Source organism: Rattus norvegicus, chromosome 17, assembly GCF_021556685.1.
Source record: "Rattus norvegicus strain SHRSP/BbbUtx chromosome 17, alternate assembly SHRSP_T2T, whole genome shotgun sequence".
Lineage (NCBI taxonomy): Eukaryota > Metazoa > Chordata > Mammalia > Rodentia > Muridae > Rattus > Rattus norvegicus.
In genome coordinates this window covers 23,073,714-23,099,114 of record NC_141550.1, presented here as the reverse complement: position 1 = coordinate 23,099,114, position 25,401 = coordinate 23,073,714, and the positions used below count along the sequence as shown (strand labels likewise).

The 25,401-nt window shown below is 43.7% G+C and overlaps 1 protein-coding gene across 1 annotated transcript in view; it reads left to right on the top strand.

Annotated features, from left to right (window-relative positions):
* The first annotated feature begins 5,219 nt into the window (after positions 1-5,219).
* The window catches only part of Tmem170b (transmembrane protein 170B), a 31,841-nt gene continuing 11,659 nt past the window's right edge, over positions 5,220-25,401 (top strand). The window contains exon 1 of the mRNA NM_001008774.2: positions 5,220-5,316. Within this exon, the coding sequence (NP_001008774.2) occupies positions 5,220-5,316 (97 nt within the window). The remainder of the gene's footprint in view (positions 5,317-25,401) is intronic.

Sequence of the window (25,401 nt, the reverse complement as noted above, 5' to 3'; positions counted from 1 at the left end):
ACATGTCCTGTACCTAGGGTTCTTGGTAGAATCATTCAGACTCCAGTAACGCTGACTTTACAGCGCTGCTGCTTGTACCGTAACAGCCTGTCTTTGAGGCTGGCTTCACTTCTGGGATTGTAACTTTCCTTGTTGTGGGTGTTGGACCCGCAACACCCATACTGGGTCCCCATTAACAGTTACTATTCACTTTCACAGCTTCATACAGTGTCCTCTTGGGGACTTCTTGCATGGCACCTGCAGGCCTTCAGCTTTCTGGTACAAGCCTCTTGGTTCAGCTTTGTAGTACAGCTTTCTTGGTACAAGCCTCTGCGATGCCCTTATTTTGCATGTTTCATGTCTGAAAGATTGTACCATGGGGTCAAGGTTACGAAGCTCTGTTGTCAGCCCTAGATGTAGCCTGGCCCCCTTGAACCACAGTTTCATTTCCTCTGTGTGCGGAGCCTGGTGAAACATTTTTTTTTTCTAGGTGATTGTTTTTGAGCAAGGAGTCCCCTCAGTGGGTTGTCAGCCTAACCACATTCCTTTCAAATGAATTTGAGATTTCCCAAGTTGATCTTACTGCTGATTGTTTCTATAATTAGGGGTCTCAGTAATTTCCCTATCGCCTTGGAACTTTCCCACCAGGCTACCCTTCCTTGGCAAACCACACGGTTTTCATATCTTTTTGTTCTACTTGTCTGCTACTCTCTCGCTGCAGACTTGGATGAGAGCAGTTAGCAGCCACCATGCCGTAGCCTGAATACTCTCCTGTCTTGAAATTCCCTCTGCCAAACAAATTAGTCCATTCCTGTTGAATTTTGCCACACTCAAATTCTCAGGGCACTGGCAGAGTGTGATTCTCTGTCAGAACATAACAGTACTGCTACCTAACCTGATTCTTGACAGAGTCCTTGCTCTCCCACTGTTCACCTCTGCTGACATTCTTCCAACACCCACCAGAAGGACCATTAAGCATTGCTTATAGCACTGGAGGGCTTTTCTAGTTCATATTTCCAAACTCTTTCACATCCCTCCCATGCACCTGCTCCAAATGCCTAAGAATTACACGGTTGAGTTTACACAGCCTGACTTCTTGGTGCGGACTTTCTGTATTCCATTTGTGGAAGGAATACTAACTTGTTTTTGAAGATTTTATTGTTTATTTATGTGCAGGTATGTGTATGGGTGCCCTCGGAGGTCAGAGGGTGTCAGATCCCCCTCTGCAGTTGCTGGCAGTTTCGAGCCATCCGATGTGGGCGCTGGAAACAGACTCAGTTTCTGCACTAGAGTAGCGAGTGCTTTAACTGATAGCAATCTCTCCAGCTCCCAACCTTTTGTTTTCAAAGCAAACAGTCAAGGAGGTTTTGTCAGGCTGCAGCAAGCTCAGAGCGGTCTTCTGTGGGTTGTGATTTCAGAGTCTTCACACTGACACTTAGAGCTTTTCCATCGCTTAGAGTTTTTTCCTCATGGCTCCTCTACTCTGCTAGGTGAACAGCAGTCTGCCTTTACGGGGTGATTGGCTGAAACAAACGCTACAGGTGGGGTAGTTTAAATAATGTATTTCCTATAGTTCTGAAGGCTGGGAGATACAAAGGTTTATTGAGGGTCCTTTCCCTTGCAGAGGGGCACCTTCCTGAGGTACGACAAAGATGAGAAAGCCTCTCTCTCATCTTTTCTAATAAAGACATCAATTCCATCTGCAAGGGCTCCACCATCAAGACCTCCTAACAATTTGGGAGGTGCATCAAGTTAGAGAGATACAAACATTCAGTCCATGGCATGATCTATACTGTGGTTCGTGTTTTTCAGGTCTATTGAATGTCTTTGAGGCCAAACCCATGCTTTTCACAGAATGGGGAAGGAAATTACAAAAAAAAAAATGAAGTTTAAATATGTTGACTTTTCTCATCTTCTTCGGACGGAGTTGGTGTTACTTCACCTGACTAAAAATTGGGAATGCATCTTAAAAGCCTTGTAAGTGAGTTTGGCTGAGGAGCAATGAGCCACTGGGGTGCAGTGGAGGGAGGGCTCTCCCTTCTCAGGAGAGTTTTGAACCACAGGACTACAGTTGCAGTTTTCAAAGTAGGAGAACCTAAGTCCATGTTTTCCTTTCAAAAGACTCCTTTACAAGCTCCTTTTGCTTGTTCTCTAGAAGGAATTTTTACAAGGTAGCAGTTTTCATCTGGTTTCAAAATGTATCCATATTTAAATGTGACAGTAATAAAAACTAGCACCTCGTGTTATCTATAAATACAGATTCCATTCTAAACGCTTAACAATATGCACTGTAACACGTGCATACGTGCAACAACAACAAATGCTAAGTGCTTTGGCCCTCAAAATAACTCAAGAAATGTTGCAATGACATGTTAGTATAATGTAATATGTTCTCTACAGTGAGTGACATATGAAATGCATGAATAATACTAAGATGCACAGATAGTGAGACTGAAGCTTAGTGATTAATAACCCATTGTCATTAAATGTTCACATTAATGCAGTCAAATTAGGGCTAGGACACAGATACTCAGGCTTTAGGAGAAGACAAAATAGTCAATGTGCTGTGCTATGATGGGCGAAGCAGAGAGCGGTTATGAGGAAGTGGGGATGTTCGAGTCTTAGATTGGAGTAAATGGACAGTAGACTCTCAACTGAAGTGCTTCATTAGTCATGGTGATAGTGTCAGGAACAATCATAGAACCCACCTCAAGTGTCACCGTGTAAGTATTTCCTTTAGACGGGAACACTTCTCCTTGGATGGATGTAGGGGGACTCACAAGAAAATTACAAGAACTCACAACAACAGAGTTAGAAGACTTACATAACTGAGGTTACATAAGCAGTAAACAGTTGCTGGAGGAGCAACTCTGTTGTGGGCTGGCTCTTGAGAATGAGGCAGAGGAGGACCTACCTTTCCCTGAGGTGATAAGACAGGTGTTAGTTAGCCGCTGTCAACTCACTGCTGAAACACATTATGAACACTATTAGTGTTAATGGTGATTTCTTAAATTGTGGGCTCTCTTTCCAATATTCGTCTACTAACAAAGATGTTGGGGACGGGTTAATTTGACCATTTGGCAGGTGTCGACTCTCTCTTGTCGCCCTGTCAGCCTTGAGCAAAGGGACAGCCAGTCAAGTGGTCAGTCTACCAGCACCAAGCATCTGGAATATTCCACAGATGCCTTTAGGAAAGGAGCTTCAAACAGCTTGCCCTGTACTTTTTGCTGTACAGCCTTTGATGAACTCTAGCTGATCCTGCAACTGTTTCCACCTAGGGCAGCAGTTTTTCCTGGCAGCCTAGTAGTAAGGATGGGTGTTGCTGATACCAAAGGGACTACTGTGTAGTTGGTGCAACCACAAACCTTCATTAGCATGAGTGATTTTCTGTGGTTGTTGCAAACATCTCTTCTTTGGCTAGTTAAGCAGGTTTTCTGGTTACAACAGGAGAGTTTAACATGTTCCTCAGAGACTGGGCTATTTAAGTCTTTCACTGAATGTGGTCATGCTCCCTAATAATGTCAAATCCCTGTGCAGTACCATTAAGTAACTACCCATTCTGAATGTTAATTCAGACTAGAGAGATAGGACAGATACTATGGTTGCCAGGAAGTAGAAAAAAAGAAAAAGAAATGAAGTCTCTTCAACTCACTCCTCAAAATCAGTTGATTTATATAAAACGAATTAGGATGCCAAAGCCTCACTTCTACCTGATAGTGTATAATCTTGCATTGACATTTAATTCAGCCATTAAAACCTACACTACAGTGGGTTTTAGTACAGTTCCTATTACAATCTCCAAACTTTTTTCTATACTGTGGGAGCAAAAGAAAAAAATGCATAAGTATAAACCTGCATTATACATTACTGTCATTTTTAAGGTACTCACCACAATCAACAATATTTCGGCAATTCTACCCTTCAGGGTCTAGGCAAATGCATCTATTGGTTTGGCTAGTCTTTCTTTCTTTCCTTCTGTAAACTTTAGCAGCAGAGTCTTTGGAAAAAGATGGACTTGGTGACGGGGGTGCGGTGACGAGAACTAATGTTTATTGCAAACACAATTTTTAAAAAAATGTTTTCTAATTAAAAGGTCTCAAACTTCAAGGAAGAATGTAACCAGCATAACTGAGATTAAGATGCTTCAGAAGTGCACCTTGAATCTGAAAGACAGGGAGACCCGGCTGATTTAGTTTAAATGCCGGGGAATTTTAGATGAAAAGAATCCTATCAAGAAGAAGCGCTAGAGCCAGCCTTGGCCGGGACACCTGCCGGGCCTTGTGTCAGTAAGCGATTTCAGATCCTGCAGCTAGAGGAGTTCAAGTTTTACTGCCGCCCGGAAGGCTGGCTGAAATGACAAAGGATCTATTTCTGTTTTAGTGGATTTAGCAAAGGAAGAGACGTATCCAGGTCATTGGACGCACTCTCAGAAAACCCTGCAAATAAAAACATTAGCATTTACACCTTTGCAAAAAAGTTGCTCGCGGATGCCCTCACGGAGAGGGAATGACCTGGAGGAGCGAAGCGCCCTCTCCAAAAAAAATTGGCAGCTCCCAGGATCCACACGCAGCGGTCGCTCTCATCCCAGCCCAGCTCACCCGCTCCGAGTCTCTGGGGGCGCGCAGTCGGGAGGGGGCGAGGGGCGTGGAGGTTGTTCCCTCGGAGCAGCCAATGAGCAGCGAGGCCTGGCGGTGGCGCCAGTGACGTCGACGGCGCTCCCTCCGCCCCACTGCGGGCGGACGCTGCGAGCCGACGGCCGTCCGAGCTGGAGGGTGCTGAGGGGGCCGCGCGCGCGGAGCGGGGGCAGTGCGCATGCGCAGCCGCTCACCCGGGGGAGGCGGGGCAGAGGAGCGGACACGCGCATGCGCGCGCCCCGGGGCGGTCGCGGGCGGAGGGGGCGGCTCCTCGAGTGTCGGCGACCCGAAGGCCGAGCGGCAGGCGGGCGGCAGGTGCCGCGGCCGTGCGCCGCTGCCTCGTCGCGCGTCCCCGCGATGAGCCTCGTTTCACGGCCTGCCCCTGCCGGCTGCCGGTCCGCGCGGACCTCACCGTGTGACCTGGGCCTCGTGGCGTGGCGGGCCCCCGCGGCTCGACGCGGGCCCTGAGCGGGAGCGGCGGTCCCTCCCGCGGCCCAGGCCTCGCCCGCCAGCGCTCCTCGATGTCTCCCCGGCGGGGAGGACGCTGCCTGCGACACCCGCCGAGCGGCGCCCCCCGGAGCGCCCCGCTGCCGCCCCGCGGGGACGATGAGGGCGGAGGGCGCCGACCACTCGATGATCAACCTGTCGGTGCAGCAGGTCCTGAGCCTCTGGGCCCATGGCACGGTGCTGAGGAACCTCACGGGTAATGCGCGGGGCGGAGGGAGCGGTGGGGGACCCACACTCCACGGGTGTTCGGGGCGTCCGCAAACCCGGCCCGGTGCCGGCCGCTGGAGCACGCGCGAGTCGCGCCAGTGCCCTGAGTGGATCACAGTTCATGTTTCTGTCATAAACTACCCCCCCACCTCCCGGTGCGCGCGCGCACTCACACATACCTTCTTGCAGTTTATCCTTTTTTTATTCTTTCTTCCCTGGTTTAGCCTTGCTTTCTTGCTGACAGATCTCAAACCATTTGCAATACTTATATTGCCTGCTCACTGTGATCGCAGTGGACCGACCATTCATTTCTTTATTTGTAGAGAGAGAGATGACTAAGTAGATTCTAGTGGGTCAGGGGCTGGACCAAGGTCTAGAGCAGTCGAAACAGTTGTCTTCTCTCCTATTTCCTTTTGTCAGGCTGTCTCCTTCTGGCCTCAAGTTGCTGTATTTGTGAAATTTGAGAGTTCTGTGTGTTTCCCTTCATTAATGAAGGTGATTGGGAATTGGGTTAAGCTACATTATAGCATCAGGTTGTCAGAGTGAGCATTAATACACATAATATTTTCATCTAATCTGTAGGTTTGCTTTGTGAAGAAACTTCTGGTTTTCTTAATGTGCAAGTATAAGTACTCTTAAGTTCTTAGTTTTAAAAATAGTGTCTAAAGAGTAACATTGACTAGAAAGCAATAGGGTTAGCAATTTGAATCTGGAGTGGCTACTTTTGTGAAACAACAACAAAAACCCCAAACAAAAACTCAGTTCTTTACAATGTCTTAACTCCAACTGAACATTACTATTTCAAAATCTGTGTGATAGCAAATTAATAACATATATACATATATTTATCGGTAAAATCTGGCATGATGCATGGTTCCCATGTTCAAGGAGAAAAAAAAAACTGCTGTAAGTCTGATAGTGTGCAAGTGGGGCTTCAGTTATGTACCACCCAGACACTTTTCAGGGTACTTAATTTCTTATTTATGAAAACCACAGATGGAAAGGAGACTCTGGAGCCAGCAGAGTCTTCTTGGTTGCATCTTTATAGTTCTGAAAAGTTAAATTCACATCAAGATAGACTCCTTTATTTTACTTACGACCTTGTGTGCATTTATCCACGGTTTCATATTTCTAAAGTATGAATTGTTTATTAACGTGTCATGATTAAAAAACGTAGAATATATATTGCCTATATTAATGACCAGCTTGGCTCAGTGTAGCTGTCCCATATGTAGCTTGATAGTCTGTTGTGCTGTGTACTGCTTCACCTATTCAAAACAAGCAAACCCAGCTCCAGAGACGAGACAATAAGCTCACCATTTAGTGAGCATCTCCTCTGTGTTGCTCTCTAACTCTGCAAATATATACACAAAGCAATTCAGGCAAATTAAACTGCTGTAAGTCTGATAGTGAGCAAGTGGGGCTTCAGAGCCAATCTGCCTCACAGTGCCTTCCCTTTCCACTATGTAGGTCTTTATCCAGCTTGGTCCCTTTGCTCCGTTTGACAGGGTGCATTTCTTGCTTCATCCTGATACTTCTGCTCTTTGCACCTACTTCTGTTTTTAATCACATTAAAATTTTTGTCTCTTCTAGCCTGAATGTGTTTTGAGAGTAAGGCTTCTTTCTGCCTTGCTGATTGTGAATTCTCAAGTCCTAGCACATACATAATAAATCCCTGTTTATTAAAGTGAGATTGTAAGATATACCTAATTCGGGATTTAAACGTGATGCTGTGTTGTAGTTCATTGGAGTAAGTGTGCCATCAGAGTACAGTGGGATGGTTAGGCAACCTTTGTAGACAGTCATCTCCCCGACTTGGAAGACAGGCAAATGCAAGTTGAATGCATTTGTATTCTGTGCCGAGTATTGGTTTTCATTTTCTTTATTTGATATTTTCAACAGTTTTTGGGAGATTGTTTATCTTCACTTTGCAGATATTGAAGCAGAGAGCAAGCTTACATTTAGTAGCTAACGTGAGGAAATCCTTACATTTTCTGCGACTGTAACATGTACTGTTAATTCAGAAGGCATATTTGGCATCATAGCAGACTTGCAAGTAAGACAGATATTCAAAAGAAGCGTAGTATAAAACCAGGCAGGCTATCTTGGATTATAGCTGAAGGAATTACAGAAGTCTAGGTATTAGGAAATTGGGTTAAATACCAAATCAGAGGGAAAGAAACTCTTGCTTCTGTTCTTTCTACACATGAGCAAGTGTGATATTAGTTATTCTTTTCTTAGGATTTTACCTAAGAAGCAAGAGTCTAACCTTGGGAAAACAGTCTTATGTATGTGTTCCCTTGATAGGAATAAACGTAAACGGAGGAGAACTAGAAGCATCCATCATAACCTAGAGCAGCCACTGCTTAGTTTTAGAGTCTCTGAAATCCCACCGTGTCACTCTTAGCAGTCTGTGGTGAGAGCTGTTTAATATCAGAGACAGTGCCAGAGCTTGTCCCTGTCCCCACCCTCAGTTCCATGCCTGTCCTCTCTGCCCCACATAGCTACTTAAGGCAGACAGGTCTGAGAGGTAGTAAGTCTTAGGAGACTTAGGATTAGCCTGGCACGTATTCGTCCCAGCCTGGAGATGTGTAAAGGTATCTCCATGAGCTGGGCCCCATACATTCCAATACATCATTCCATCCCTCTCCCTTCCCCCTTCCCCTTCCCCTTCCCTATAGCTGCCTGAAACTACAGAAGCATCTAGTCCTGAACACACACTTATGATAGGGTTTAGTTTCTACAGATGCAGTAAGATGCTTAACTATAACACAGTAAAACAAACCATTTTAACTCCGCACTGTAATAAAATTCCCTGTATCACAGCTGTTGCACTCTGGTGCTATTAAGCAAGTAAATGGACTATTTGAACACAAGCTCGCACTACTAAGGCAGCCTATCTGAGAGCTAAGAGTCAGTCTGATAAGGGAGATGAATCCGTATACCCAGGACAGAAATGCTTCTTGCTTGAGCTAGAACAGAACAGCTTACATTGTCATTCGGAATGGCCAGCAAGTTAAAACGTATGAGTTGTTTGTTCCTAGAATTTTCCATTCAGTATTGTTTAAATGGTTGGTGACGCATGTGGCCAAAGCCACAGAAACTGAGGTCTTGAATGACAGTTGCCTAATTTGTCCAGTAAATAAAAAATGCTAGAAGATGTAAGATATTAGTGAAAAAAAAACAGAGTGGCTGTCATTTTGTAAAAGTTACTGACCCATATTTATTGCATTTCCTGTCTTAGGAATGCTCTCAGGCTTTGTCGGCTGTGTAATGTTTCTCTGTTTTAGAACAAGCCATTCTTAGGTCCCGTGTCTGCCACTAGATGACCACCGTCCACAGTTGCCGTGTGTCTCCCCCTTTCTCTGGGATGTATTTTTAGGATACCCTTTGTTTAGCCCTGAATAGGTTATAGGCTTTTTTAGCCTACTAGAGAGATGAATGGTTTTCTTTCTTCATTCACAAGTACCTTTTTCTATGAATGCACTCTAAATTCCTACCCCTCAATCTAAAGTGGGACTCCATACTATGTCTACCTTTTCAGCTGTGTAAGTTGGTGTTTTTTAATTACTAACAATTAGCTGTATCTTTTCACTTTATTTTGTTTTCCTTAACTGATTTGGCTCCCAATTTGTATTCTGATCCAAATTTGGTTACTAAGGATTTAGAGAAGAATTTTTCCTTTAGAAAAGGCAGATCCTTAAACTGTTGGCCAAATATAACAGGGTTTAGTACTGGGAAAGGAATATTGGACCCTGGAAGAAAAGTGGGTACTGTCTTAGATTTGTCTACTTTCTCTTTGACAGCAGAAAATGTGGGGGTAAATGTACCTCTCCTTTTCTTTATTGGAACGTGTTGAGAGTCTGGGGTCCAAAATATAATGAAAGATATATTCCCTTCATTTTACATATGCACGTATATGTATGTACAGTTGTTCCTCAAATTATGATGGTTATAGTCTGGTAAAGCCATTGTAATTTTTTTTAATTGTGATTAGAAAATGTATTTATACATCTATCTTGCGAAAACTAACACTTAGCCTGACCTGTCTTAAATGAGCTGTAGTGGTCCCTGGTTGACCAGAAGTCATCTAACACAGCTTCTTGTTTATCACACACACAGTGCAAAACACAGTGGCTGTGTGGGGATAGGCTTACAGCATTGCAATGCTAGACATTTGTCAGTTGAGCCACTTGTAATTTGGGGTTCCCATTTCTCCGTCTATGTTTACTTACTTTTGGAATACTCATGCACATATTATGATAGTACATGTTTAGAGCTTTAAAGTTAATAAACTGTTTTTGCAGTCAGCCAAAAAGAGAGGAATAAGTCACTGACCACTGGCTGGTGGTGCAGTCAGTGGCTTTGTCTTTGTTTTCAGGTAGCTGTACCTCCCTTGGTGTGGCTGTGTTCACCACTAGGTTACCCACCTTACCAAGGCTGTCCGTAGAATGAGGTCTCAGAAATCCCCTGGTATTACTCGGCCAGTAACTGCAGCAATAAGCATGCACCCTGCTTCTTGGTATGTGCCAGATCCCACAGTTGCCTATAATTGAAACACACGATCAGTACATCTTACCCTTGTGGTATAGCACAGATCAGTAATTGCAAGTAAGGTTGTGTTTGGTTAGTATCATGCCTCATTCTAAGAGGCCCACTGTGTGTCTGATAGAACACTGGAAGCTTTGAAAATTCAGGCTTATTATCATTAGCTTTCACTTCCTTTCCACTCCATTATTGAGGAATTTTACATAAGCTCCTGTACTAGAGTATTGAGGATTGATTTAAGATTATGTAGGCTATACTTTTGGTCTTTAATATTTAACTATACAAAATAATTTCTTATATTTCTGTTTTCTTTAGTGACCAGGGCAGTGAGGTAATCATGGGGACAGGTCAGAGGTGTTGTATCTTTAGCAACTGTTTTGGAAACCAAAAAGGAAGGGAAATTGGGTTCATGGAAAGAAGCCAGAATAAAAGTGATCAAGTGTGAGAGGCAAGCCTTGAAAGTTGAGCACTGACCCCATGTAACTACCAGGGAAAAATCTTAAACATGGCTACTGAACACCTCTGGTGCCAGAAATGAAGAGAGCGTTCCACATATGTCTTCCTGTAATTAGCGATTAAATAATTTATTATCTTACTGTATATGATTATATAAGGTGTGATAGGCTAATTACATATTTTAATGACCTAGTGTTTAAGCAGTAACATTTACTCATGTACACAGTGGTGGCACCAACACATTGAAGAAGTCTCATTAAACTATCAATTTCATTTGGTGACCTTGGACTGAGTAGACTCAACTTGAAGAAATTTTCCTCTAAACTTTATGGAAGTAGGAAAAGCCAGATTTTACCTGAGTCTAAATGCCTATGCTATAATATAGACTGTAGAGTGTAACCTAGGAGCACATATGTACTTCCTACGGGACTCAGAGAAGGTAGAGTGCACCTTCTGGGTGGGGCCTGTGCAGACACGGTCAACTTGCTAACGTGGTCTGTCGTTGCCCTTCCTTTGAAGCACTGTGCTGTGTCCTTGAGAGTACATTGATTTTTCTCCTTTTTACATAATTCACCATGGCTTATAGCGTCCTTCTATAAAACACTTTGTGTTTAGAATTTTAGTTCTAAGGATGGGCACATGTCCATGTTAGAAACTTTATTTGTAGGATATAACATTTCCCTAAACCTCTTCAGTGAGCAGGGCCTGGCTCTAAGAACATTTCATGTGGTTTTAGTTGATTCTCACAATATCCCATGTAATAGGCTCCATTAACTCCATCTTTAAAGTAAGGACACAGTCATGGAGACATTTTGCCCTTGCTTACAGAGCATGCAGATCAGGACTTGAGGAGTCATCACAAACATTGAGTAACTACCTGGGCCGGGAGCTGTGGTAAACACAGAGGTAAATAGCATATGGTGACTACCCTTGCAGGCCTCTTTGCAGTGAGTGTTAGCTTACAATTTTGAAGTACTTCTGAGTTACAGTTACTCTCAGATTTCGTAGCTCGGAATAAGGAGCATCTCACAGATCAGCTGTTAGGAATAATACTGAGTTTGGATGCTCCAGTGCACGTGTCAGCTGGGCTTGTGATCTCTGCAGAGTGCCCTGGGACCAGAGAGACAGAGCACACTGATAGAGCAGGTGGCAGGAGAGCTTCCAGGAACTGTTCACTGTTGTCTTCCCTACAAAAAAGATGGGAGGACTTAGACCCAAACGGAAGCCACAGAGTCCATTGACCCCAGTCTAGAAGTTATCGTCTGATCAGGTTGTATTCTGATGTCACATGGACCAGCTCCTGTCTAGTAAAGAATGGGAAAATAAAAGCAGGTTTACCTGGACAGTTTTATCTGCTGGGAGTTAGGTTGAAAACTTAAGTAGGTATGGGCAAAGGGAAAGAAGCCTTCAGAGGGGAGCAGTGGTGTCAACACACAGGGCAAGAGTATGTAGTCTTAGAGAAACAGAAGGTGACAAGAGGGAAAGTTGCTCCACATGTAGAGTCCCAGAGTGGCTGTGTGACGCCCCTTCATGAGCTGATCCTGAACTCTTTAACTGTGATCCCCACGCTGGCCATTGTGGTCCATACTGATAAACAGACAAAATGATCCTGGGGGACTAGACACTTTCAGAAGTGCTTCTTTATGGCTTGATGACTTGGGTGGGGTGGGGAGGCCAGGAATAGGACTTTGAAAATAACTGAAGAGCGGGGAATGAACTTGTATGATGGTGGAAAGTGAGAAGAACGGCTGCTTGTAGACTGTTCCAGGCATACTGTGCTAACAGGATGTGTGTGCCGAGTGAAGGTTGTTTTGTTTTGTTTTTAAGCAGTGATAGGAAATGAGGTTTCTATCCTCAGATCCCCCTCATCCCTCTGCTGTCACAGTTTCAGGCTGGTATAGTTGTAAACCTGCTGCCCATGGGGAGCACTGGGACTGGTTGTACTGGGGAGGTCCCAGTCCTATGTCTAAAGTATGGGTCTTCAAGGACTTTAAACCAGCTCGCAGGTAATTGTGCATTGCATGCTCAGCAAGTGAGAATGTGCTTAAAACTACTAAGCCATCTTGGGATGAGGTTTTAGTGACGCTGTAACATGTGATGGAAGCTTATATGACATCTATAGGATGACAGCAGACAGAATCTCCATAGGAACAGCTCACTTCTGTAGGCTAAGAATGATTGGCTTTCCCAAGTGACTACCTTTTAAGATTAATGGATAATATTGTAATTTATTTTGAAATATTTTGTTTGTATAACCATATAAAGAATGATCCCTATTAATGTAGTAAAATTGTAATTAGTTTTATTAAATCCAAAGTATATAGAGGAATTAAATATTTAAAGTGTGTGTAATACATAAAATTTAAATTACTGGAATGTCCCTGACTCTAAGCTGATGTGGTTTATGTCTGTATGTAGAGCAAAAGAAACAACATATTTGTGTCAAGAAAATTTTGGTTGCTGCTGTCTTGATCAGCTGTCTCAATCTATTGGTTTTCTTTATCTCCAGATCTGTTTGTTTAAATATGTATGAGTTTTGCCTACATGTGTGTACGTGTATCACATGTGTGCCCAGTGTTTCGGGGAGGTCAGAAGAGGGCATTGGATCTCCAGGAACTGGAGTTATAGATGGTTGTGGACCATCATGTTGGTGCTGGGAAGCAAACACTGGGTCCTCAGCAAAAGGAACAAGCGCTCTTAGCCTCTGAGCCATCTCTCCAGCCACAAGCTGTCTTACTTTACACAAGCTTGCATCATCCAAACCTTGCTTTCTTTACCTATAATACTAACTATTGGCAATTTTCATCTAGGCATGCACCACCATGCCTTTAATTCCAGCAGAGTCAGGCTAATCTCATCTACATAGTGAATTCCAAGATAGCCAGTGCTATATAGAGAGACCTTGTCTGATAAAACAAAACAAGATTAATAATAATAAGTAGTATTAAGGGAAAGCTGAATTTTAAAGAGTTAAGGAAAGTTCAAAAAACATTTTAAAATTTATTTATTTTTATTTTATGTGTATTGGTGTTTTGCCTGCCTGTTTGTCTGTTTGAGGGTGTCAGGTCAGTGCTCTTAACCACTGAGCCATCTCTCCAGCCCCAGAAAATTGTAGTAGGGTTCCAGAAAACAACTTTTCACTTGCACGTAAGTGCCTCACTAATCTCTGAATTCTCTTATGTTCAAGCAGCCCCTCTTCAGCCCTTTCTAGCCCTTTCATGTGCTCATTTGTAGGATAAGAGCTGTTTGATCTTAGCCCTGGGACATTCTTCCAGTTCTGAAGTGACCATTGCTTTCATCCTGCTCTGACATAGCTGCGTCCCTGAGTGGACTGCACTGTCTGAGTGAGCCACCAGACTGGCAGTGCACTCCACACGGGCTCTCTGCTTGTGGTCTTACCTCCCTATCTGCCACTCTTACTAGATTGAACATGAGGGACATGCAACATGGGGCGTTTCATTAGAGGTTATGCTATTGATAACATATTGGTAAGTTTCTTTTTAGTTTTAAATATAAATAACCCTTTATGATGAGACTGAAAACTGTTAGCCATTGTTAAAATTGCTTTTAGGTCAGTGTCTGATTTAAAAAATCGTGTGTTAGTGTTATTACTTTTTAAAAAACATCACGTATATAATTTAAGTAGCCTTAGAGCATATGCATAATAGCATTAAAGTATTTTATAGTTGATATATTCTACCTTCATAACAGAATCAGATTTTAAATAATTATTCCAGATACTTTTCTGAAAGACTGCTGTAGCTTTAATGTAGAGCAATTTTTAAATTATTTTAAATAACTTTAACATTTTAAAGCAAGCGAAACTGATTATTGTAAATGAAAACCTGTTTTTCTAAAGATTCCCTTTTACTGTTCAGTGCTGCATATTGTAATTTACAATTTTGAAATGATATAATTAGTAAGCAAGAGGGTAATTTAGTCTGAGTAAGCAGTGGGCACTGAGCAGTGAGCAGTGAGCAGGGAGCAGTGAGCAGGGAGCAGTGAGCAGTGGGCACTGAGCAGTGAGCACTGAGCAGGGAGCAGTGAGCACCGAGCAGTGAGCACCGAGCAGTGAGCACCGAGCAGTGAGCACCGAGCAGTGAGCAGGGAGCAGAGAGCAGGGAGCAGTGAGCACCGAGCAGTGAGCACTGAGCAGTGAGCAGTGAGCAGGGAGCAGGGAGCAGGGAGCAGTGAGCACCGAGCAGGGAGCAGGGAGCAGTGAGCACTGAGCAGTTAGCACTGAGCAGTGAGCACTGAGCACTGAGCACTGAGCAGTTAGCAGGGAGCAGTAGTGTTGTAACTTTAAACGGCAGTGGTGAAGCAGCTGTTGACGGTCCCAGAGCTGACTTTAAAAATTAGTGTTTTTTTCTTTTAAGAAGCAAAACTCTCAGAGAACTCTTAGAGATTTAAGTAGGTTTATATGTTAAAGGAAGTTTGAAGTGGTGGTGACAGGAATTCGTCTTGAGTGATGAAAAAAGTCTATCTTTGTACTTGTACATCTAACCCTGCCACTCATTTCTGCCTGACAGTGGCTCTCTGTCCAATCTGATGTCATTGGCCAACTTCCTTGAATGTTTTTAGTGTAGGGATGCTGGCAGGAGATTCCAACTTCTCCTTCCAAAAAGAGAAAAGGGAAAGGGAAAGAAAGAAAAGAAAAGCAGAAGGAAGACAAAAATCTTCCCCGTGACTTCACCCTTTGAAGACATGTTGGTGTATGTAGTTTTCTGCCTCCCTTCAGCTTTCCGGAGGGTGAGGCCTGCTGGCTTCCAGTTGAGTGTTGGCGAAGGTGTTTGCTGTGTTTCCTGGCCTGATCTTTTCCCTCTAGGAAGCCTGCGGGCTTTGCCTTCTCAGTCCTTCCCAGCTGGTGTCTGCACGTGTGAGTTGTCTCTCCAGGGTTGGTTTCCGGTGTTCTGTTTTGCTATAGAGGGGAATACCTTCGTCTGGTTTTGGATTCCGAGAATCTTGGATTTGTGGCTTGATGCCTTTTATTTCTGGTATTAATGGACGGCTTCAAGCTCTCTCCTTTGTTTCCTGTTGTCTCTTCTGGGATGCCAATTACATAAGTTATTTGAAGGAGCTTTGTAACTCTTGAATGTATCTTTATTCTCTTTTAGTTCTAATAATTTCTTTTAGCATATCTTTAAGCCCAGCTGTCTCAAGTCTCTTGAGGAGCCCATTGACAGAGGTTTTTATTTTGTTTTTGCTTTTTTAATCTAATGTGTTTTGTTCAACTTCTCTCATAGTGATTCCTTTTAATGCTAAGAGTTTCCACCTAGGTCTTAACATGCCCTGCCTGGTGGATTTGCTAACTGTGCCATCTGAGTCAGAGTTAAATTGATTTGCTGTATTTCTCAGCGGTGGGTTTTCCTGTTTTTAGTGTATCTCAGGTTTTTGTTGTTGGTTACAAGATAGAATGAGATACATAGTCCTCACTCCTGGAAAAGACCAGCAGTGATCCAGGCTTGGTTGAGCTGGTCTTGAGTTTGGCTGTTGCTATGGTTACCCTTGCTGTACCAAATGCTTCACACTCTCCGGAGGTTGCTGCTATTGTGTTGTGCTGAGATGGGACCTGGGTGCTGACTTAGTGTTGCATTGTCAGCTTTCAGTCATCTCTGCACTCCTGCATGCAGTAGGCCCCTCATACACTTACCTGTGTGCAGTAGGTCCCCTCATACACTTACCTGTGTGCAGTAGGCCCCTCATACACTTACCTGTGTGCAGTAGGTCCCCTCATACACTTACCTGCATGCAGTAGGCCCCTCATACACTTACCTGTGTGCAGTAGGCCCCTCATACACTTACCTGCATGCAGTAGGCCTCTCATACACTTACCTGTGTGCAGTAGGCCCCTCATACACTTACCTGCGTGCAGTAGGCCCCTCATACACTTACCTGCGTGCAGTAGGCCCCTCATACACTTACCTGTGTGCAGTAGGTCCCCTCATACACTTACCTGTGTGCAGTAGGGGCCCTCATACACTTACCTGTGTGCAGTAGGTCCCCTCATACACTTACCTGTGTGCAGTAGGCCCCTCATACACTTACCTGCGTGCAGTAGGCCCCTCATACACTTACCTGCATGCAGTAGGGCCCCTCATACACTTACCTGCATGCAGTAGGGCCCCTCATACACTTACCTGCATGCAGTAGGGCCCCTCATACGCTTACCTGCATGCAGTAGGGCCCCTCATACACTTACCTGCATGCAGTAGGGCCCCTCATACGCTTACCTGCATGCAGTAGGCCCCTCATACACTTACCTGCATGCAGTAGGGCCCCTCATACACTTACCTGCATGCAGTAGGGCCCCTCATACACTTATCTGCATGCAGTAGGGCCCCTCATACACTTACCTGCTGCTGAGCTTTTGCTGGTGACACGGTGCTAGGCTTATTGTGGGGATTTTGGTTAAGCTTGGTATACTGGGAATTTGGTTAAGCTTGGTATACTGGGAATTTGGGTTAGAATCTTCCCAGAATTCCTGCCTTTGTGAATCCCGGTGGCCAGACTTGACTTTTGTCTGTGTTTGGTCCTGGGTAGGAGTTGCTAGTGCCTTCAGTAGAAATGAACTCCTGCTTGGAGTGGAACCCTGGGTTTGTGGACAGTCTTCTGTTTCTCTCCTGAGGATAGAAGTTTTTCCTTCAGTCCTTCCCTATACTGAATTCACAGTATATTTTTATTTGTCTCTGGAGGATAACAAGGCTCACTGCCCTCCCCAGTGGCTACAGATGTTTGCTCTGTGTAAAAGGATCCCTAGAGCCAGCTGTCATGTTAGCTCCTCCTATCTGGCCTATACCATCTTCACCTACAGGTGGCTTTCTAGTCTGCTCACCACCCAGTCTTCCTAGGGCACACCCAGGAGAAAAGAGCATGCCTGTGTCTCTCACAATGTCATTTTACTCTGAGGAGCACACTGATTGGTGTCTTCTTATTTACTTAGGTGGTGCCCATCTATGGGGGTGGGGCATCTTTTGACTTTGTTGCCTAATACCCTCCTCATAAACTAAGAAGTTTTGATTTTTTGTAATATGTTAAGGAAGAGTGATATTTCTTGTAGTTTTCTATATCCTAAATTCTGATTCAAATATACTGTTTGAGTAAACAGATTTTAAGTATGACAAAACAGATACCATATTTAGGTGAATATGTAATATATAAACTCAAAGTGTAGGTCATATCGACTTGATGGACTTGACATGTTCCTGCATTTAGTTTCTTTATTTCTCATCTCGCTAACATTTGGATGGTGTTGTAGATAGACCAAACATGATTTTCCATGTGTGTAAACCATTTACTCTTATCTATCCACTAATCCTTTCTAGAAATCTGGATGGCCAGATAGGACAGCTCTCCAGACAGGTGGTCCTCCTAAATATGTCTCAAGTTCTTTTCATTTAAGGCTAATATCCAAGTCCAGGACTCCTGATGGCATCACAAAATTGCTCATCTGCTCCCGTCTCAGTTTCCTGTATCTATCAGAGAAGTGGTTTTAAAAGTTAAATTTGGTTATATAATTTTGTATTTCAAATCTGAAGTAAGTCCGAGATATGATAGGGCCATTACAACCATGAACACAATAGGAGTTGTAGCTATATAACACACACACACACACACACACACACACACAACCACACCACACACATTCATATACATACACATACACACACCATACACATCACACACATACATATACATACACACATACCATACACACACACACATGCCACACACATTCATATACATACACATACACACACCATATACATCACACACGTATATATACATACATACACATTCATATACATACACACACATACCACACACACACACACACAGAGTAGGGAAGGAGGAAGGGAGGGAGAGACATATGAGAATAGTAGGGACTGTTTGGGAAGAAGGACAGTCAGCAGGAGGGGGAGATGATAGAGGGTAATAGGAGTGAACATTACCATAATATAGTGTGTTCACATATGAAATTGTCCAGAATTTAAAAATGAAAGACTTCTTCAGTTGGCCGCCAACTTACCATATCTCTCAACAGCTTTTGGCTTTGGTCAAACCAGAGTTTTTCACTCACATACAGTTGTGTGATTTCAACATCATGTCTTTGAGATGATATTTTACTGTACATGAAAATCACCTGGGAAATCACCTGGGAAACATTAGAAAAATCCCAGTGCCCAGTGTGTGATTGTCATGCACAAAGCACAAGACCCTAGGTTTAGTCACAAGTGCTGAATGACAACAGAAAAACTACTGTCCTTTAAAGCTGTGGTTCTCAATTTTCCTAAGGTTTTCCTAATGTTTTGACCTTTAACACAGTCCCTAATGTTGTAGTGACCATAACATTTGGCTTTGTTGCTACGTCAGTACTGTAATCTTGCTGTTATGAAGCATAATTTAAATATCTGTTTTTTCCAGTACTCTTAGGCAACTCCTGCGAGAGGGTTGTTTGACACCCCCCCACCAAGGGGGTCTTGACCCAGATGTTGAGAACTGCTGCTCTAAAACAAAAATTCCTACTGATAAGTTCTTCCAATGAAATGAGCTAATTCAAGCTGAATTAAAGTGTGTAAAGGCAGGTTTATTGGGGGAGGGGCGGCTCTCAGGCAGGTTCCCTGGTCCCTACGGAACTAGGCCTGGGAAGTTGCTGTGGGAAGAAGGAAGAGGAGGAAAGAGTGCATCGGCAGGGCAAGAGAAAATATAGAAAGGGATAGGAGAGAGATGGGACCGAAATCTCTGCATTATAGAGGGAAGAGCTTGGGGGGTGGGGAGGGTTTGGAAGCCCAGCCCCTGGCCTGGAAAATTCAGGGTGGAGGGTGTGGTGTGGTGTGGTGTGGTGTGGTGTGGTGTGGTGTGGTGTGGTGTGGTGTGGTGTGGTGTGGTGTGTGCCGTGCCAGGCATGCCCTGTAACAGGTAGGGACTGAGGGATGCTGGGAGAACCTGGAGGCCATTGTAGCACGATAGCATCCTGGATGGTCCGAGCATACAAGCTGGTGTTGATGTAGAATTTGTTCAGAAAGTTGGCATTTTAGATATTTAGAAATCTTCTTTAATTTATTTTCAGCCGTAGATTGTTCAGAAACCATGTGAAGCAGGCCTGAGTCTAGGGCCTTACCAGATCATGAATGGATTCCATCCTGTAACACAATCCGTACACTGCAAGATCGGAAGTGTCTGCTGTCAGCAGTGTGGTGGGAACCATTTCAATATTTTTGGATTTTCTGGAATGAGAAAAAAAATCCTGTAATCACTTTATTTTAACACAGATTATTTAAAAGTATTACATATTTACATAAAAGTAGAAAATTATGAAGAGTCCCCAAATGTAGTCTTTTGTAGGTGTGTTTTTCATCTTGAGGCAGAGAGTATGTTGAACAGTGAGTTTTTATCTGTTTGTTGGTAACTTTATTACAAAGGTGTGTGTGTGTGTGTGTGTGTGTGCATGCGCTGACGGAATGCATGCCTGCTCATGCATGGGAGCCATAAGAGGACATCAAGTGCCCTCGTCTATCACTGTGTCTTGGAGGGCAGAGAAGTCAGTAAGACATGGCCATCTTCCTGCCTCGACCCTTCTCTGACCTAGAGTTACAGACATGGGCCACTTACCCAGCTTCTGTGCTGGGGTCTGAGCGCAGGTCCTCCTGGTTGCATAGCAAGCCCTCTTAACCAGCGCAGCCATCTCTCCAGTCCCATGGTTCTCCTTTGTTTTGTTTTGGTTTTTTTTGTTTGTTTGTTTGCTTTTTTGTTTCTTTCACACAGGAGTTCTCTGTGTAACAGCCCTGGTTGTTCTGGAGCTTGCTCTGTAGACCAGGCTGGCTTTGAACTCACAGAGATCCTCCTGCCTCTGTCTCCCGAGTACTGGGATTAAAGGTGTGCACCACTACTGTCCAGCCCATTGTTCTTTTTTTAAGGACTAAATGTTCAATGTGTGTCTAATGATAGAAATTATTCTTGTACTAGAATATTTAAATAAACATTTTTATGTAATTGTAGCCTACTATTTCCATCTGTGCTACACATTGACTACTAGAAGGATTTGATAGAAATATAATTGATTAGGTCTTACCTCCAGGAATGAAGTTGCTTTTTAGGTAATTCTCAGGAGCAGCCATTAGCTTAATAGAGTGTTTTATCTCCTTTGATGAATTGAAAAATTTTATAAAGCCTAATTTTTAAAAACTATATTTTCAGTACAAATGTTCAAAAGTATTTTAGACTATGTTCAAAAGTGAACACTTTAAAATACTGTTACCCGGCATCCATCTTACATATCTGATACCAAGTCTTTGGTTGGTTTCTAACAAGCAGGATCATCCAGTGTCTGCCTTTCTCAGATGTTTTTACTCAGTGATTTCTAGGTGTCTCAAGAGATTAATTTATCATAAGCTGTGTTTGTTCAGATGAAGAACAAAAGCATAGAACATAGCAAGTGACTTGGTAACCAGGGCTGGTGGGTGTTACAGATGGGAGCGAGCTATTCTAGTGTTGTTTGCAAACTAGAGTGCATTCTCCTCTCAGCCTCACCTGAACATAAGCAAACACTGCACTGACCCAGGTGAAGTTGGTGTAGGGGAAGGTAGCCCTGCCTGTGGCAAAGGACTAGGCAGACTGTGTTGTGTGCTGGAAGAAGACGTGTCTCTTCCAGTGAGCACTGTGATTATTTGCATAAAGCACTTCAAAGTGTTCACTTCGTGTATGGTAATTTTTAGCTGTTTGTTTTATATTTTGTTTAGCATCAGCAGTGTCACCTGATGTGGCCTCTTTCCTTTATTGCTTAGATGGAGGGGCTTGATAGAAGATGGACAGACAGAAGCAAGGGTGGGGTGAGTGCGGGATGGGGTGGGGATGGGTCTACATGTTCACATTAGCTGTGTAGCTTAAACAGTTGCCTCCAGCTCTCCCAGTGCTTGCAAAGCTCCACTTTCCGTCTCTGAGATAGTGGACATTGCTGTCAGCAGAGTGGTCCAGGTCAGTGCTCACACATCAGCAAATCCAGATTTGGTTAAGCTCAGGAAGGGGAATGGGGGATTAGAATTGTGACTACTGCCGGTCAGCCAGTTGTTGGATATTTGGAAACTGTTAATGAACATTCTGGTCAAGCTTTGCTACCTGTTTTGCAATGCATAGTTTAGCCTGATCCTGCCATTGATGGATCTGTGGGCTTTGTAGTGTGCCATACAGCTTTGCACTGGTTTTCAATATGCTCCCTGTTCTTAATGATCTCTGTTTTGGAAGTTGTTATAAGACCCAAAACATGAAGCCTGGTTGGGTCAAATGCAAAGCAAAGTGTAAGACTGTGGGGAGCAGAGGAAGCTGAGTGTGTGAAGTCATGAGTGGGTGTATGTTGTTCACATGAGCTGCCCATGTCAAGGACCAAAGCCTCACTTACTGAGGTCCATTGGAAATGGGCAAGCTTTTCCTCAGGTGAGGCTCAGAGGGTTAGCAGAGCCTTCCTCTGGTCCAAGTGTGCATGTTGATCCTATATGCAGAAATAATTTGTCCTAGCTTTCCTGCCCCCTGATATTTGCCTCCTGAAGACTGTTCCTACTGTCTTCCCAGTAAACTTGCCCCTTGTTTATCTATATGTAATAGCCTTGCCTCCCTGTTCAACTATATAATAAACATGCTCAGCTTCTGCAGTATTGTGGCTTCTCCATCAGAGAGACTAGTCTACCCAGTCTCTGTGTTTATCTGTCCTTTTTCCTTCTTTTCTTCCCTCCCTCCCTCCCTCCCTCCCTCCCTTCCTTCCCTCCCTCCCTCTCTCCCTCCTTCCTTCCCTCCCTCCCTCCTTCCTTCCCTCCCTCCCTCCCTTCATAATTCTGGTCAGATCAGTCCTTGGAGCCATGCAGGATAGGCCCAATACCACAAGAGGACATCTTGATATATTGGGCTTGCATTTGCCCAGAATATGTGCTGTGATCAAATGAGATGTACTGCACTCAGTTCCACCGTATTGCATGTCATTCACATCAGAGCAGAAGTTTGTTAACTGAGATGGTGATTTTAGTACAAATACTCAGATATATGGCTTTTCCAAATGAATACATTCTAGTGATACATTGTTTTGTGGATGCAACAAATGAGGAAAGGGCTCTGAGTAACCTCTTGGTATCATTCCTCCTTGGGGCTGTGGGTACCTGTTACTGAAGTCCTGTAATTCTCTTTACTTTAGCCAATCAAAGGTTTTCTGTGATTACCACTGGGGATTGAGTCTTAGTCAGACTTGCTTGCCCAGAGTGACCAAGAGTTCCGGAGGCTGTGTCAATCCTGAAGGCCATGTTGAAATGCCAGGAAATTAAGAACAATAGTAGCAACTCTGAATCCAACCTAATAACCTTAGCAGCAGAAGTCTGTGCTCTCGAAGATGAGTAATAAATTAGCATAATTAAGAGAGAGTAAAGTGGAACTGTGAGCATAAGTTTAACTTTGGGGTAGTTAGTTCAGAGAGTTCACTCGACAGATGACACTGGGCTGGACCTCAGGACCTCATGAGGTTGTATTTTAGTGTATTGTTCTTTTGATATCTTGGATCTTTATGAAACATTGAGCTTGAGAAACTCCCTATTAAGTGCATTTACTGTATAGAGGTAATCTATTCGGTGAGTAAACAATCCCCCTTTTTTGTTAGATAACCCTGTGTCTATGTAATCAAGAGATGCTCCCTTGTGTACTACAAGGACATTGGAAGAGGACCTTGGAGTAAGAAAATGTGTTTGGTTTTCCTCAGTTTGCTGGACATACAGGCTTTTGTTAACTTCTGGTCCTGCAGTGCTTGTGACCACCATGAGATTGTGCTGGCTGGCCCAGAGTAGGATGCAGCAGGAGCTTACTCGTGACACTAATCTTCCTTACATTTCACTTTTTTGGGTTCACTCTGAGGAAGTATATCCTTTAATATACAGATATCTGCCGAACTAGTTAAACTTTTGAATTCTTAATGGAACTTATAATTGAAGCTGTTTTACCTTGATAGGAAAGCACCTTTTCCCTTAATTATCAGAGTCTCTACCTTTAATTGTTGGGAAGTATGTGTGGTATTTTATTTAGCACACATTATGAAACATATCAGATGTCTCCTGCTTGAAACAATCAAGTGTTCTGAGTCCGTTCTGTGTGTAGCAGGAGAGTCCATGCTCTCAATTTTGTTTTCTGTAATTCTGTCCTTCTCTTCCTAGTGATTAAACCTTTCATTCTGAGGTAATTATAACTCCACACAGTGGTAGGAAATAATACGTAGGAGAGAGCGAGCTGGTGAGCCTTTTGTCCAGCTGGCCTGACGGCCGTCTTAGAAGCCACAGTGTGTTGCACCGACTGACGTTGACTCGGTCTGCCAACCATACTCAGCTTCCTCCAGACTTGTGGATGTGCTTGTTCTCATTTGTACACCTCTCTCTCTCTGTCTCTCTCACACACACTGTGTGCGTGCGTGTGAGCAATCGAGGGAGAGAGAGAGGGAGAGGGAGAGAGGGTGGGGGAGGGAACACGAGCGAACGGTTTAGGCATGTGTGGCTGTGTGGCTCACACAGTGACTTACTGATACCCAGTGCGGAGCACCCCCGTTGCCACAGATACATCTTATGTTGCCCTTTTGTACCTTTCTTCATTTTCAAGATAGTTTGTTTTTAATTTTTTTGTCATTTATTGTCTTCACTTAAAAGTAAATGTTAGAAATTTATATCCATGTTTTACCCATTTTAACTTATTTATCTTTAAAAATAGTGGCTATAAAAATAAACATATGAAACACATGTCTTATTTACTCTCCCAGGGAAGACTCTGTGACCAGTATGACAAGCAGCTCTCCTAGGCATCAGCTAGGTGTCCTGCCATGCAATTCAATTCTGACACTTCACCTGCAGTTAACACCTGATCCCACAAGTCAAGGCTCAGCCCACAGACTGGCTAACTTCAGATGCCAGTTCAACATCTGGAGTTTCCCCATACTAGAGGATTTTGGGAGCCCACCTTAGAGGCTATATGTGACTCAAGAAATTAGTCTCTTTGGCTTTTAGTCTCATGAATAAGAATTTAAAAACAAACTCAGAAGGTAGCTCAAGGATAATTTTACTGGAGTTTTTTTTTTTTTGTTTGTTTTGTTTTGTTTTGTTTGTTAGTGGTTAAGAGCACTGACTGCTCTTCCAGAGGTCCTGAGTTCAAATCCCAGCAACCACATGGTGGCTCACAACCATCTGTAATGAGATCTGATGCCCTGGTGTGTCTGAAGACAGCTGCAGTGTACTTATATTTAATTAATTAATTAATTAAAAAAACAAAAACAGAACAGTGGGGAAGGCAGACTGGGAATCTTAGCAGCTGTCAGGAGTAAGGAGCATGAGAGTTAGAAGAGGGGAAATCATGCCTTTCGAGTTAGGTGTTGAGGCCAGCAAACAGCCCCTTGGCACACAAGGGTGTGTCTTCAGAGGAAAAGGAAGGAAATGCAGTGTCTGAGGAAGCTTTCCAGGCTCTGCCTTATATCTAAAGGGAAGGAAGAGGTAAAAAGACTGTAAGGTAAGTAACTAGGTCCCGGACGCTTGAGTTCTTGTCTTTGTCCAGAAGCAGAAGTTGTCTTTGATTCTCTGGCCAGGAATGCCAAGGGGGTTGTGGTGTCTGCTCCCTCCTAAGTGAGAACCGGCAGGTCGTGCAGGAGCAGGTGACTCAGAACCTAGGAAGGCCAAGCTGCTGACAGCAGCCAGCTCTGCAAGTGCCTGCTCCAAGAGCAGGCCTCGGGGAGGTCAGGACATTGTCTCATCAAGGTGACAGTCACCTCTCTCTCTCTCTCTCCCTCTCTCCCCCCCTTACATTAGACTCATTAGACTTCTGAGGGGCATCCCATCCAGCTAGATTAACTCTCAACGGAGGAGACAACACTGTAATGTGACCTTCCGAACAGATCAGAATACCATGTTTTGACCTAGGGCCAGAATAGATTATAGAAGGGATCCTGTAACATTCCCCCTTGAAGAATGGGGACCTAAAGTCATTTAGGAGATAGGCTGAAATTGGGGAATAGATATAACTTATTACCATGGAAATGTGGAGTCCTTGCTCCAAAGCTGTTCAGTAGAGG